Below are 16,824 nucleotides of genomic sequence, written 5' to 3' on the forward strand. Positions count from 1 at the left end.
CAAAGACATTGCCTCTTTTTGTGAAGTTTTTTTTTGCACAGTGAGATGTGATGCTATCTGAAGTTCTGCAAGTTTCTTTGAAGGAAATATAAGAATTTAAGTTCTTGGCTTTTAACATTATTTTAAATTTATTCATAATTAGGTTCCTTTGCTTATTTTATAGTACCTTTTACTTTTGTTTCTTAATACTAGATATGATTAGCGTTTGGTTAAATAAAGCACTTTTCAAAGATAATTTTGCTCTTATTTTATTGAGTAACTTTATTGTTAATTTATTAAAGTTTATCAAAAACTCAAGTCTGCAAACAAAATACTCCATAGAAACACAAATATATTTTTTTTTACGTAAAACCATTTTTGTACAATTTTTATACAAGGTTAATAGATTCACATGTTTTTTTTGTTTCTTTTGATTTTGCTGTCCATGTTTCTAGGGAAGAAAAAGTGGCCGAAAAATGTTTTTCTTGCTAAATCCACAGTTTACTTTAGATTAAAATTTTAGTAGCGCCGCTACTCTATAATTAGAGCAGCTGTCCATCCGTGTTAACATTGTGACATATCAAAGATTACTCGGCAGATCTCAAAGATATATATCCTATGTGGATATTCCTGTTAATAAAAGCATTTTAATAAGATTTTTAGTTAAGCCGCCTCATAGCTGTTTTTTTCATAAGATTTATCTTAGTTTATACGTCTTATTAAAAATTGGGTAAGATTTATCCTAACCAGCTGTATGGCTGCTTTTATGTTGTATGGAAAGTATTGTCCTTGTTATTTTTCTGTACCTTTTTATGAAATTTTCTAAGAAATGCTAAATTTTAGTAGTTTGTAAAAGTGTGCAAAAAAAAGATTCTTAAAAAGTTGGATATTTCTTATTTGTTGATGGGGTTTAAAGGACATATAAAAATAGTTAGTAGATATGCAAATTGTGTTATTAGCTGGAATAGCTGCGCTACTTATAATTGATTATTCTACTAAATATTCAACAAAAATTGCGCAATTTTCTGAATTTTGACTAGCATTTATTCTACCATGTGTGGAGAAAAAAAAATAATAAAATTCGTTAAGCATAAAGTTATAAAATTTTTAGAAAGAAATTTAAGTATTTTAAGAAGCGTAGCAGCTTTATAAGGATTATTTTCCCTAAATCATTTGGTTTCTTTATGATTTTATCTTAATGTGAAACTTTCAAGTTCAGCTGCTTGTTTTTTTTGTAGTATAGCTCAGGGGCGTCCAAGCTTTTTTTTTTGGGGGGGGGTAAACATTTTTTAACGGGGGGGTAATTCGCTTTTGGTGGGGGTAAAATGGCGCGCGAAGCGCGCCGCAAATTTTTTTTATCCCCCCCAAAATTTTTACCCCGGGGGTAAAATTTGCTTGGGGGGGGTAATTACCCCCCCTGAAATCTTTTGGCAGGGGTAAATCTAGTTTACCCCCCCCCCCCTTGGACGTCTATGGTACAGCTTTTATTAAAACTAGTATAGCCGCAAAATTATTACTTAAGATTCCTATGATATTCTCAGTACATACCATTCACCAAATTGATATTTTATATTTACTTTTAAAAATGTTATTTTTGTTATTACTAAACTTCATACGGGCATATTTGTCCTTGTTGCTTTATGCTCGCTTTTGTTGCGAAATTAAAATTATTTGGCTGGATAAATTTCACCTTGTAGTAAGAATTTCTTTTAATTTGCATATGATAAGATTGACGCTAAGGTCATGAAATATTTGTTTCTTAACTTTTTAGAAACTTCATGGCTAAAATAATTTACTTTGTCCAATTTTTTTATTTTAAAATTAATGTAGAACAATCTGCTATCCATATTTAATCTAATAGACATATCACGATTAATTAAAATATACGTAAAATAATAGTTATGAAAATTAAACTAAAGCTTATAAAAAAAACACCTTCCATAATTCTATAGTGATTAAAATAATAGTTATTTCTCGCATCGTATTAAAAACGGCTTTCCGCGGATATAGAAAGTACAATTATGAGATTAAAACTAGTTTTTTTAGCCCCGAGGTGCCGAAGGCACAAGCTAAAAAACCTGGTTTTAATCTTATGATTGTACATTTTTATATTCGTAGAAAGCTGGATATAATACGATGCTAGACATCGTTTTTTTCGTATGGATGAGAACCGGTTCCTATCCACCGGATTCGAATGAATACGAGAAAAGAAATTACAGAACTCAAAGTATATGTTAGCAACTTTGCTTCTACCCATCCTTGTGGTGCATTGTAGTTGCATTGCATGGTGAAAATCAATGCAGTGTATCTGCATTGCATCCCAATGCTGGTAATAATCATCTTATCAAATCAAAATCGTCATTGGTTAATAGAAAGGTTAACAGAATCATGTTAATTTATTTTTGAAAATCATCGCTGAATTATTAATAATGTATATTGTATACCTACTGCACGAAAACAAAACTGATATCTAAATTATTTACTAGCTAGTTTTTAAAATTAAAAGTACATATTTAAATGATTGGTTTATTACTTTATTGTTTTTTTTTATATTTTTAGCTCCAGTAGCCTAAATGTTGGTCAAACTGACTACTTTTGCACATAATTTAAATGAGCTCAACAAAAGGCCTACAAAATGATAAAACCTATTCAGAAAAAAACATGCATAAAAAACCCTTTTTGCACATTTATTTTTGGTTGTTTTTCTGCTTTAAAAATGTTCAAGCGTAAAACAGCCATTTTACGTTTTTTTAAAAAGTACTATTCGATTTATTCCAATATTGTAAAAAGAATATCTACATTAAATTAAACGAAGAACAAGGACAAAGCCAGCCATAATTGGATGGCTTGTGCACAATTAAAATCCTTATCAATAGGATGATTGTGTATAAGTTGTCTGTCAATCATCACACACAGAAAAAAAATCTTCCAAAATTGAATTTATATGAATGTAGTAAGCTATATAAGTTGGAAAGAATTTTAATGTATGTAATAGATTTGAAATCTGCATAAAATTTTAAGGATTTTTTATATAAAATTCGTTTTTTTATATAATTCTTTATATAAAAGCGCAAATATAATTTAAGTTAATTAATTTTGACCAATAGGATAGGTGGATTGGAAACTACCTGAGCTCTAATTGGTTGAATGATGTACGAAACTTAAGCTTCTCCAATCAGAGCGCAGATTGTTTTCAACCCACCAATCACAGATGTCAAAATTAATTAATTTAAATTGTATTTGCGCTTTTAGATAAAGAATTATAAAAAAAAAATCCTTAAAAAATCCTTAAAATTTTATGCAGATTTCAAATCTATTATATGCATTAAAATTCTTTCCAACTGGTATAGCCTAGTATGTAGTTCTGATGCTTATTTTGTCAGAGAGGACATTGGCGCTCTAATTAATCAACAACTCTTTTCCCCCCGTGTAATTACAAATATCAAATAAATTTGGTGTAAGATTGATTAAGTGTCATTGGCCTACTTCTATATATCTATTCATCTTTATTGCTCTTAAGTCTCAAGATTTTGATTATCTAAAATAAATCCTTTAAAATGTCAGATGAAGAAGTTTCTTGAAGTTTAAATGAAGAATTATTAAAAATCGGTTAAAAAAGATAATACGTATTTTTTTTACAATTAGCCACTGTTCTTTATGTAATAACTAAAAGTCTTTATTTTATTAACATTTTTCCACTTTTTTTTTGCAAGTAGCAATTACAATTTTTTTTCATTAAGTTTGCCATTGTTTGAATAGGATGTATAGAATTATTCATTTTGTTATCAAATTTTAATTTGCACTGTGTATGTTTTTTTGTTTATTTAGAACTTGTTGGTACTTGGATTGGACTGGCTTCTGCAGGCAAGGACTGCCATCTGGCAACAGGCCAACTCAAGGTAATAAAAGTTTTCTTATCCGAAACTTAGAAAAAAACTTAGGATATATTAAACTTAGATATTGCTAACTGCTGTCCCGTATGAAAGACGTTTTAATTTCTATCTTCTGTCACTATGTTGGGCGCGTTATATTTAGGGAATATTGATGCCTTTAAAAATGATAACTGATTTCTTATGCAAAGTTGTTGAGGCAAGGGTTTTGTAGCCTACAGTTGGTTTCAGGCTATAGACATAAAATGCACGTTGCCACTACCTTTAATATACAGTATCTAAATTTTAATGCTTGGTTGTCCTTTAACTTTGGGGGGAGGCGGATGTGCCACTTTTTGAAACCAAAAGTAAAACGTGCATGATCTCAGCCCATAAAAGAGTTATAACTCTAAAATTCTGCACAGCAGTTGCTTTTGTGGAGAACAATATGGAACTGTGAAGAAACGGCGGCGGAACCGCCGCTTCCGCCAAAAACCGCTGTTTATCGCCGAATTTATTTGCCTTTTTTCGCCAAATTAGACAATTTTCAATCATCTGATCTTCTTTTTCATAAAAACTTCTCTTATATTTTCACGTGACACTTGTTTATTAAAAAAAATTGCAAGTGTAAAATCTTTATTTTTATGAAAAATAAGTTTATCTCAGATGATTGAAAATTGTCTATTATGGCGAGAAAAGGCAAAACAATTCGGCGGGAAACTGCGGTTGTTTCTTCACAGTTCCAGATTGTTCACCACAAAAGCAACTGCTGTGCAGAATTTTAGAGTTGTAACTCTTTTATGGGCTGAGATCATGCACGTTTTACTTTTGGTTTTAAAAAGTAGCACATCCGCCTCCCCCCTTTGGACTATATTTTCTTTTGTATATGTAGCAAAGCAATGTATTAATTTTGAATAACAATTCATGTTTGGCGGCTATGCCGCCAATTTTCTAGAGTTTTATTAAAAAATACAAAAGAAAGGAAAACTGTACAATATTTGTATTTTTGACCATAAGAATTAGAAAGGGAAAAGAAAACTAAAAAGTTGTTGTCAGGACATCTCTTTTGCCGCGCGTAATAGAACCAATGTTCGTTTTCCTCTACTTTGATAGTACATTTTTTAAAAGCGAAGCTTTTCTATAATTAGGGTCGGTCCGTCCGTACGTCCGTAACGGATAGCTTTTTTCGTTAATTTATGCATGTTAGAATTGTCCTATCGATTTCAAATTTTGCATGGTGATTCCTTTAGTAGTTAGGTACGATTTAGATAGCGTAGCAACTCTATAATCATTACCAAAATGTCTGTACGTCCATTTTAAACATGTTGATTTTTTTACTTTTTTAACAACAAATTTTTATGTGATCTAATCATCCGATTGATCTGATTTTTGGTATATTGATTCCTGGGACAACAAAGTATAATGTTATAAGCGAAGCAACTCTATAATCAAGTCCTAAATATGTAAGTATGTCCGTAAACATTATCCTGTATAAAGCAATTTTTCAACAAATTTACTTACAATTATGCTTCAACTCTTACACATTTATATTCTGATTATTCAGTTCTGACACTATATAAGTGTTCATGTCCGTTTGTCCTACCGTTTCAGTGCTTCGCTTTTATGGATGTTGTCATCCTTGTTTTTGTTAAATTTTAGACATATAAAAAGGCCTTTTATTTCAGATTAAAAAGACTCATTCACCTTTAAAGACAATGCACACTCACATACTACCTACTACTTTGATATTGATATAGGATATCTGACTTTAAAAAATGCTAACTTAACACTTTTTTCTTGTAATCTGTGCTTTTTAAAAAAAAGTCACTTAAAAGATTTTAAATTACAACATTATTAATGTAAATGAAAAGCCACGTGGTAAAGCCCTAACATAACAATTTGTTGTGAGAAATCAAAAATAAGACAAGCCTCTAATGAAGGGCAAACAAATTTGTCGAAGAAAGTCCTTCAGAATACACTGCATAAAAATATTCGGGTATAGTCCCTCTTTAGAAGCGTTTCGTCGTATTTTCACAGAAGCTTTTAGTAGATTATTTTAGTTTAGGTTAGGTTAGGTGATTGCCCCGCAGGGTTAGGCAATTGGTCCCGCATGGTTAAAGCCCCCCTAAGAGCCTAGAAATAGGGTAAAAGCTAGTGTGTAAATACGTCGAAACGCCCCTCAAGGGCCACGAAAGGGACTATACCCATTGTTAATGGTTAATTTTTTTACAAATACAATTTTGTCGAAGGCAATCCATAAGGATATTCTTAACTTTTAAAAAAAAGTTAGTACGCACAAGTTATAGGATACACAATAACCTACTATGTTATCATATCAAATCTTGCTAAAATAAAAATAAATGTTAAAATCTACAAAAATTGACCAACAAAGTTCAAAAGAAACAAAAAATTGGTGGGCCTGGCCTTTATTTACTTTTACAGAAATTGTGCGGAATTTTTAAATTAAGATAACTGCACAAAATTCCTTTGTCTTTCTTGGGGTGACATGTCATTTATTATGGCTCAATTTTTTGTACAGTTTTGTATTTTCAATTTTATAGATTTAACACGTGGTTTTCTTACAAAATTCTTCCTGTTTATAAAGTTTAAGAATAAAATTTACAAGTGATTATTGAGTGCAAAGCTTTTCTTCAATTGATTTGGGCCTTTTCTTTGGACAGCATATTTGTTTCATATTGGTAGAATGATTCACCAATTTGGAAAGTCTTAATTTAATGGATTTCTTTAGGATTGAAAGTGTTTTGTTCAAAGTTTTTAAAGATAATTTTAAATTTGGTTAAAACAGTTTTACAACCATCAATGATTTGTAAATTATTAATCTTTATTTTCGCGAAAGTTGTCATTCTTGTTCATTAATGATTTGTATTTGTTCTACAAATGTTTATGAAAAGAATTTGATCCTTTTCTATTTAAAGACACTAGCGGCTACGCCCCTAGAGGCCTCTAGTGGCACTTTAAATGTTTGGTGTTTTATAAAAATAATACGATACCTTGTAATGTTGCGAAGGAGTCTCTATCAAATTGCTACGATACTTTGCAATGTTACATAGGAGTCTCTAATCGAGGGGAAAAAATTTCGATTTATTGTGATTTCTCTTGGGAGGGGTGGTTGTACCCTCCCTTAAAATAGTTATAAACCTTCCCGGGACCTGTGAGACACTACCCTGTTAAGAAGAACCCGATCGGTTCAGCGGTTAGCGAGATCCTTCGGTACAGACACACAAACAGACAGACATCCTGTTACTTTAGTATAAGGATGTTTAAAATTCAAATATAATGTTTTTAAACTTTTAGCAATATTTTGCTTTTTTTATTATATATATATCATTTAATACAAAAAATTATATTACTCAATCCTGTTATTGCTGTCTGCTGGATGTCTAAAAGGTGATATGAGTGAGCCATGGCCTAAAAGTAGCTTTGCAAAATTAGTCTGAGGATATGGAGATGTTTTGACCATTAAACAATACAATTTATTTTTAATGACATACAGACAGAGTTGGTTGTCTGCAACAAGTGTCTAGCCACTTGCTTGAATGAGTTGACACAAATGTCCAAGATTTTTAAATAAACTTTTGCATATTTTTTCAGCTTAGAAATATTTTTTTTGTTAATCAGTGATCTTGATGCTGAAAGATGTGTGGATGATTCTCCCCTGCACAACTCTGATTCCCTGCTGGCTGACCGTAGAACAGTTGCTGGCAGATGCCAGGTTGACCTGCAAGGTTTCCAGCGGGACATCCAGTCTCTGGCCAGGCTCACTGAGGTTGCTCCTTGGCTCCAGGACAGGTAAATAATGATATTTAATTACACTTGTTCAGATATCAGGGTTCAGATGGATATTCAATGTTTGTTCCATCACTGCATCGCTACCTTGCTAAGCAGATATGCTCTAGAGCTAAATCTTACATATTACCCTTATAATAAAGGAACTGGATTTGTTTGTCTGTTTGTTTCTACCAAGGGATCTCGCTAACTACTTAACTGACATGGTTCTTCTTTACAGTATAGCTTCTCATAGGTCCTTGGAAGATTTATAGCTATTTTTGGGAGAGGATACCGTCACTAACCCATGAGAAATCGCAAAAAAATAACTAATGGCGAAAAATTATTAAACAGCTGATCTGAACATAGATTGAAAAGAGTATCATAAAAATTACCTTTTATCCATAAAATAATCACTGTAGTATGTAGTTCTAATTTTTCAAAATAAATGAATGAAAATTTTAAAAAATGAATCCTAACAGTATATCTAGACCCTGATAATGATTTTGTAGATTGCATGTCAGTTTAAACTGATACCCAAAATATGATTTTGGGAGGGAAACATGTTTCAAAAATTTAATACTCTAGTATCATGACAAAAATAGAGATTACTAATTAATCAATGTACCTATAAAAATCAAAAGAAATTTAACTTGATAATGAATTAGAATCAAAAGACCCATTCATATTTTTATACAATTACAATTAAAAAATTTTAATGCAAGAGTGCTGTACTGTTTGTAGATTATGCTAATTAAACAGGTTTTTTTGAATGTGAGATAGTTAAATGATTACCTGCAAATAATAATAGTATAGTTGAAATAAAGATAGATTTAAAATCTGAACATAAGTTTGGGAAGTCTGTGCTTGTGTAAGTTTCTACTGCTCAAAATCATACTCATAATTTTGAGAGCAAAGTTGCTCTGAAACTAATTTTATTTTTTTTTTTCATTATGATAAAATTTTACTTTTACTGAAAATAACATGACTTTGAAAGTTAAGAAATTTTGAACTAACTTTATCTTAACATTAAATCAAATAACACTTGGAAAATTTAAAATGAGAAATTTGCCAAGATAGCATTCTTTTAGCCAAAAGTGAATTTTAACCAAATATTAAACTGGCCAGCCATCTTTGCATGATTCAGCTTCTTGATTTTTTTGCTCTGTATTTGGAGAAAATTATAGTGTAGAATCAGAGGTACTGCTTCAGGCCTTTACACCCCCCCCCCCCCCCCCCTACCACCATGTCCTGACCTACCCATAACTAGACTCTTTCACATCATTATAGTAGCTTGTCTAAACAGAATCATTTTTACTTCTTTCAATAAAAATATTAAAAGTTTTTTTAGGCCTAAAATGTAAAAATTCATTTTGTGTACATCTGATAACCTGTTATCAGGAAACATCCAAAGTATTATTTTTTAGTTATTATGACGGATGATTTATTTTCATGATAATCTTTCAAATCAAGTTTATTTGCCTTTGTATTGAAATTACATTCTATTATTTTTCCTTCTAGATTAAAGTACAATAATCATTTGAAAGCTTTCCACAAAGTACATGTTTTAAACCATCAAGTTGAACTTGTTTATTCCTTGCTCTTTATTTTGTTGGTATTTTTACTTGTTACTAAACTTTCTGGTTATTACAATTTCATATATTTGAGTTTTCTTTTTCACAAAAACAATCGTTTAAGAAAAGAATTCATCAACAAATTATGTGGAAAACAAAACTAAAAAAATATAGTTTAAAATATCATTCTTCATTGAAGGAATATGCTATGTGGGTATTTGATGTCAAAATAAAACATTAGGATAATATAGTTGCTTTGTGATTTGATAAATAATGATATTACAAGCAGTTATTAATTTTTTACCTGAGATGCCTGAGTAGTGTTTCATGGTCAAATACTTGAGGCTGTGACCTTAGACTCTAGAACCCTATACATTGGAAAATAGCATAAAACCACCCTAAGATTCATATTGAGAAGCAAAATTCAATGGCCAGATAATTACACAAACTGTCAACCTCTTACCTTAGTGGCTATGTGTTTTTTTGGTAAAAATTTAACAGAAGTTGCTAGGGAGTTGAAAAGAAATTCAAATATAGATTGTTAAAAAAATTTGGCAACCCCTTACCTGGGGCGCCAGAATGATGCACTTTTTGCGACACATTGAAGGCCTACTTTTCATGATATTTGCATGCATTATTTAAGGCCACATCATGTCATTCTTCCCCATACTCCATCATCCTCTAGAGAATGGGTATAATATAGAAAATTTATTAAAATTATAAACAGACAGAAGATTAGTAATCATTAATACATCATGAATAGAGTTCAAGCTACAATTTTTCAATACAATGGTCTGATACACAAATGTCATAAAAAACCTCACAGTAAAAATTTTGATGTGATGTTCTTTTATCCCCCTAAAGTTAAATCTTGGATACTCCCACTTCTATGCCTCTCATTTGACTTAAATGCTTCCTTTCTTTATTGCAAGGCATTCATTATACAGGGTGTTTTTTTTAATAGGACAAAAGTATTGCTTAATATAACCCACTTGCCATTGACAGAAATTAATAATCTATATCTTAATTTCTTTATTGGGTTGGGGCAATTTATATAAGAAAAAAATATTTAGCGATTTTCAACAAATTATGCCTTATAAACCGGTTTTCCAAAGTACTTATTTTTGGAAGATTTTTTGATCATGACCAATTTAAAGAGTGTGCAAAAATGTGTATATTTTTAAAATTCAAATTGCGCAGCTTGTGTTAATAGTAGAAAAATGGCTTATCGTTAGAATCATCATAAACTATAGTTTTTGGGTGTATAAAAAATATGCCTGTGCTACGTATAGTTTAGGAGCTACGTGGTAAAATGTCCCAACTTACTTAAAACTTTATAACCTTTCTCACATTTTCAAACGTAGCTTCTATACTACAAATAACATGAATATGATACATATATTTCCAAAAATTAGAGTTTATTACAATTCTAACGGTATGCGTAACATTTTTCTACTATTAACACAAGCCCCGCAATTTGATTTTAAAAATGCACACATTTTTGCACACTCTTTAAATTGGCCATGATCCAAAAATCTTCCAAAAATAGGTACTTTGGAAAAACTGGTTATTAAGGCATAAATTGTTAAAAATCGCTAAATATTTTTTTCGTATACAAATTGCCCCTACCCAATAAATAAATTAAAGTATAGATTATTAATTTCTGTCAATGGCAAGTGGGTTATATTTAGCAATACTTTTGTCCTATTAAAAAACACCCTGTATATTATAGAAACTAGGACAACATCTTACAAAAATGCAGAACACAATATTTTTTACTTGTTTACATAAAAGGAACTTTTTACTGGTAGTTTACCAAGAAAGACGTTAAAGAAGATCATATTAAATTTTTTTGTTAGAATTGATGAGGGCTTTTATTTGGTAAGTGCTTTTGATAATAATGAAAGGGCCAATTTATGCAATTGTTTGCAATATTTCATTCACAATTTGTGGCTAAAAATTAAATCATTCATAATCTTTAAAAAAAGTCAATGGAATTGTTAGGCTGAAAAACTGCCTTAAGTCTAGAAAAGTTCTGCTAATAAAATTTAGGGCACGCCAAGGGATTTCATGACTTGGTCTGACACAAGAAAAGTGGGAAGTAGGAGGAGTAGCTGAGCAGATTTTGTGCAAATTTCTCAAATGTGACCTGCATTCTTCTTCAAGGTGTAGGGAGTTGCAAAATTTGCGTTGAAAGTGGTAGGATGTCTGACTCCTGGCTAAAATCTTGCAAACTGATTGATTCCTCCTTTTTAGGAAGGTCAATTTATAAAATGAAAATAGTATATCGGCGTTATCCTCCTAGAATTTTTTTTTTCAATTTTGTACAACCACCCCCCCCCCCCCCCCCGACTAAGGGAGCTGAGCGCTGCTGCTAGGCAGGCAAGGGGGCCGAAGCCTGCGGCTAGGCAGGCAAGGGGGCCGAGCGCTGCGGCTAGGCAGGCAAGGGGGCCGAGCGCTGCGGCCAGAGTTCATAGTTCGCTGTCGGGGGGGGGGGGGGGGGTACTCAAATTTTCAATATTGAAAAAAAAATATCTAAGAGGATAATACCGGTATATCTAATTGTTATACAAGCAAACATGTATAATGTGTACATTATTTTTTCATCAACTTGTCAGAATGAATTTAAATTTTGTAAAGTTAAATGGTTGAATAGTTTAAATATTTACAAAGCAAAAAAACTGTGTATTGGTTCAAATATTTAGCAAATCTATCAAGCGTTTCAATATTATTCAGATATGCTAATAGGAATCATTTCTTAACAGCGCAGCAACTCTAAATCAGTGGTGAGTCTGTTCTAAGGTACACAAACAAGAAATGCTTTTTAATAGCAAGTTTAATAGCTAAGGAGTAGAAAATGTTCACAAGAAACAACGGCTATGCTTATTTGTTTTTTAAGTAAGAGATCATGAATGACAAGCATTGTATTATTCTATTGAATACTATTTATAAATTAGGCTTTATTTCTTAAAAATGTAGTAGACATTTTATGAAAAAATGCGTTTTTTGAGATATGCGTTTTCTGAGATAGGCGTTTTCTGAGATGGGCGTTTTCTGAGCTGGGCGTTTTTTAAGATGACCCGAAACAACAAACTCATTTAAAAAGCAACTGAAGAAATCACAATTCTCCTTGTAATATTTCTTTACTAGCGGCTACGCCCTTAGAGGCCTCTAGGTGCGCTTGAGGAGGGGAGGGTCGAATTTGATAACCCAATTTCTTATTTTAGATTTTAAAAGAAAAAGTAACAAAAAAAAATTTGTTTTGGGGGGGGGGGCAAAAAATTAATTTTTTTGGGGGGGGGGGACCTATGAGAAGCTACCACTTTAAGGAGAACCCGATCGGTTCAGCGGTTAGCGAGATCCTTCGGTACAAACAAACACACAGACACACACAAACATCCTGTTACTTTAGTATAAGGATTACTCTAGTACAAAAGATAGATGTACGTACACATTGAGTTAACATTAGATTTGCAAAGGAATCTTCACACCAAAATTCAGCCGTCTATTTTACATATTTTTTTAACAATAAACATTGTTTCCTCTAATAAGTTCATATTTTTTTACTTATAAAATTACTTTGCTGTGTACATATAAAATTTTAACTTAGTGATTAAATACTATTTTTTAAAAATCTAGGCTTTATAAATATTTAATTACACTCTGCTGTGTTTAAAATTATTCTTGTTTTCCTTTATAAAAATGCATAGTTACGTAAACAAGGAAATTAAATAAATCTTATTTTTCTAGGCCTCAGGTGTAGCAGAAACAATTAGCCTGCAATTTTATTTAATTTTTTTCTTTTTTAAGTAGTATAAATTATATCCATATCAAACACGGCTCAATAGCTTAGGATAGTTAAATTAAATATTTGTTGGTTGGTTCAAATGTCCGTTTGTCCTACCGTTTCAGTGCTTCGCTTTTATGGATGTTGTCATCCTTGTTTTTAAGTTAAATTTAATCTTAAGCATCTGTGGATGTGTCTATGAATACTAAGATCAAGGAAATCTGCTTAGATTGAAATTTTTAAATGCAGTCATTATTTTAAGGCTTTATCTTTGAATAAGAAGACTGTATAGCATTTCGGCTTTGCAAAATTTGCTTGCTTCATTTTAATAAATAAGAAGTTTGATGTTTTATTTTGTCTGCTCTGGTGTGCTCTTCTTTTATGATTATTACTAGCGGCTGCGCCACAAGCGTCTAGGGGCTCGGTGTTAAGGGCAAGGAAGGGCAGAAATTAGCCTAAAACCATACCCAGACTTATTTAGAAAAATAAAATATTCAAAAACCATCTCAGGACCTATCTATAAGAAGCCTCACTGTAAAGGAGAAACATATCAGTTCAGTGGTTACTGAAATCTTAAGATTCAAACAAAAAAAACCTTACGACTTTATTAATAGGATAGACAATTTCAAAAGCATTACCAACGGCCTAACACAAACAGTTGATATGTTTAGTTGATATATAGTTACTGTTGCTAAAATTATATACTATCAAAACATCATTCCTGTGGTACTCGAATAATGCAGCAAAAATGCTCTAATCCTATATTCAGATTTTTTTTTCATATTTAGCCTTTAAAATGTAATATAATGCATTTTTTGCTCGTAGAAACATGCTATATATTTTCCACATTATCCTTATATAAAAGTAACGACGGATCTTGCTAACCGCTGAACCGATATGGTTCTCTTTTACATGGTAGCATCTTATAGGTCCTGGGAAGGTTGATAACTATTTTAGGGGAGAAATAGAAAGAGAAATCGCCACTAGAAAAAAGCACCCCCCCCCCTAAAGTGCCCCTAGAGGCCTCTAGAAAAGCGTGGAAAGAAGTGGCCAAACGCAGTCTTGTTTTTGTTGTATTGTAAACACAACTTATGATTTTGCAGCAGAACTATTATTGGGCTCTGAACAGCTTTGGAGCGCTTTCACCTCCGCCATTTCACTTGTTTTTTTTCTTCACATTTTTAAAAGTGCTGTTAAATTATACCTAAGTTCTGTCCGTTCGCCACTCCGTTGTTGAGAAATTTACTTTTCATTCCTTGTTTTAACAATTAATTCAAAAACAAATATAAGGTCATTTAATTTTCAACATATATGTTGACGCAAAAATTAACCAAACACGTCTATGGTCAAAAGGCATCCAATAATAGTAATGGTGTTTTGACAAGAAGATATGTTATTGGTTCATTTTAGCGGCAATTTAGAAAATTTCCCGTATCTTATCCATTGTGAATAGATATTGAATATACGCGGATATTACAACACGGAAATAATTGTCGTCAAATAAGTTTGCTAAGATACTTCTTGTTCATTGGTCAGTTTGTAAATCCAGTAATATGGAATGGGGGGAATCGTTTATTTCAGCCCTATGCAAGTTTAACTTTATTAGAGAACATAAAAATCTGGTGTAAGTTCCAAGTAATAATATATTCATTTTATTGTAAATAAGGGGGGGGGGGGGGTTAATGCAACCATCTCATAATCAATGTATAAATGGCACTTAGAATTCGAATTTCAATCTGAAATTTTTCATGAGTAATCCTTGGTAGGTCTATTTTCCCTAAATCAAACAAAAAGTTGAAAAAGTAACGGCTAGCGGATCGGCCGTTTAGCTGCTTTTTGGCTACTTTTAGGGCAAATCTGTCATAAATTACGTAGGAATCAACTTTTTGAAACATATTTTTGCTTAAATAATGTGAAATGATACAAAAAGAAACATTTTTAGATTTCTAGAACCAGTAACTACCGGCTAGAACCGTTTGAAAACGTTTTGGAGCAGCAAAGAATATTGTGTGGACACTTCACTTCTGTAGCAAGCAAGATATCATCTAAAATAAATCCTTCTAACATTGATCCGTGTAGCTATATACCTAATTATAATTCCAGTTTTAAAATGCATACAATAAATCCAAATATAGTTATAGATATTGTTAAAAAAATGGGAAATAAACAAAGTATGGACATTTTTGGCCTGTCAAATTCTTTTTTGAAGAAAATAATTTCTGTTATTGCCCTTCCTCTCTCTCATGTCATTAACCAAACTATTTTAACTGGAAAAATACCTTCTGAATTTAAAATCGCAAAAGTTATACCTATTTTTAAGTTAAAAGGGAATAATTCTAATGAAAAAGCTGATCCATCAAACTATAGGCCGATAAGTTTATTAGCTATTTTCTCAAAAGTTTTAGAAAAAGTCATTTATCAACAACTGTCATGCTATTTGATTAGAAATAATATCATTTTTGAACATCAGTATGGATTTCAATCAAAAAAGTCTACAATACACCCCGTGATACACCTCTTAAATTATATAGCTGAAGCAAAAAATGATAATAAAACTGTAATTGGAGTCTTCTGTGATCTTGCAAAATGTTTTGATACAATTCCACACTCTATTTTAATTAAAAAGTTGTCAAAAATTGGCATTAATGGCGTTGAACTTGAATGGTTTAAAAATTATTTAAGTAATAGACAGCAATTTGTACATGTAAACAACACTGACTCAACAAAGCTGAACATAGATAGAGGTGTCCCACAGGGCTCTATTTTAGGACCAATTCTATTTTTAATCTACATAAATGATCTTAAAAACTGTACTGATTTATTTACCCTATTATTTGCTGATGACAGTAATTTTTTAATTTCTGGTAAAAACTTTACAGAGATAAAACTGAAATTAAACAATGAACTTAAAAAGATATCTGATTGGTTTAGGAGTAATCAAATGAGCTTAAATCCTGATAAAACTAAAATCATGATATTTAATAAAAATGAAAATACTATTGATTGGAATGCTCTTAATATTAAGCTAAACTTTAACAATGAAAATGAGTTTGATCCTGAGAAAATAAAAATCTTAAATTATGTCAATTCAAGTAGCAATATTCCTGCAATTAAATTCCTAGGTGTATTTATAGATCCTTCTTTAAATTTTAAATATCATGTAGAACATTTACGTAAAAAGATTTCTAGTTCCTTATTTCTTATAAGTAGAGCTAAACATATACTGAATTTAGATAGCAAAAAAATGCTTTTTCACTCACTTATAAATAGTCATTTACTTTACTGTTTACCTGCCTGGAGTTGTGGTCTAAAATCTACTATGGACCCATTAATTAAATTGCAAAAAAAGGCAATAAGAATTGTTTTTAGTAAGAAACACATCTCACACACAATGCCTTTATTTAAAAAAATGAATGTCCTTCCTTTACATGAATCAGCTAATTATTTGAAATTATTATTTATGTATGATTTTATAAACAGTAAGCTACCAAGTTCCTTTCAAGGTACATGGCTTCGCCGTAATCAATTACATACCAGAAATCTTAGAAACTCTAATATGTTTGATGTTAAAAAACCGAAGTTTAAATCTATTGAAAGATTTCCTAAGTATCATTTCCAAGAATTATGGAATAACCATTGTAATAATGATTTATTAACCCACAATCAATCAAGAAAAAAATTTATAAAAAATCTAAAAGAATCTTTGTTATCAAGCTTAACTTTAGTGTGTAACAACCCATTATGTCAAGAATGTAGATAAAATTATATTTCTTTTCAATATTGTTTGAAATCTGATAAATCAATCAAAATCTATTTGTTAAATTTTTTT

The 16,824-nt window shown here is 31.2% G+C and overlaps 1 protein-coding gene across 4 annotated transcripts in view; it reads left to right on the plus strand.

Annotated features, from left to right (window-relative positions):
• Positions 1 to 16,824, plus strand: part of SREBP (Sterol regulatory element binding protein) — a 126,227-nt gene that overhangs the window by 98,736 nt on the left and 10,667 nt on the right. For all 4 annotated transcript variants that reach the window (XM_080162054.1, XM_080162055.1, XM_080162052.1 and 1 more), the window contains exons 30-31: positions 3,808 to 3,878; positions 7,488 to 7,658. In XM_080162054.1, the coding sequence (XP_080018180.1) occupies positions 3,808 to 3,878; positions 7,488 to 7,658 (242 nt within the window). The remainder of the gene's footprint in view (positions 1 to 3,807; positions 3,879 to 7,487; positions 7,659 to 16,824) is intronic.

Source organism: Acartia tonsa, chromosome 5, assembly GCF_053477335.1.
Source record: "Acartia tonsa isolate MP-2025a chromosome 5, ASM5347733v1, whole genome shotgun sequence".
Taxonomy (NCBI): domain Eukaryota; kingdom Metazoa; phylum Arthropoda; class Copepoda; order Calanoida; family Acartiidae; genus Acartia; species Acartia tonsa.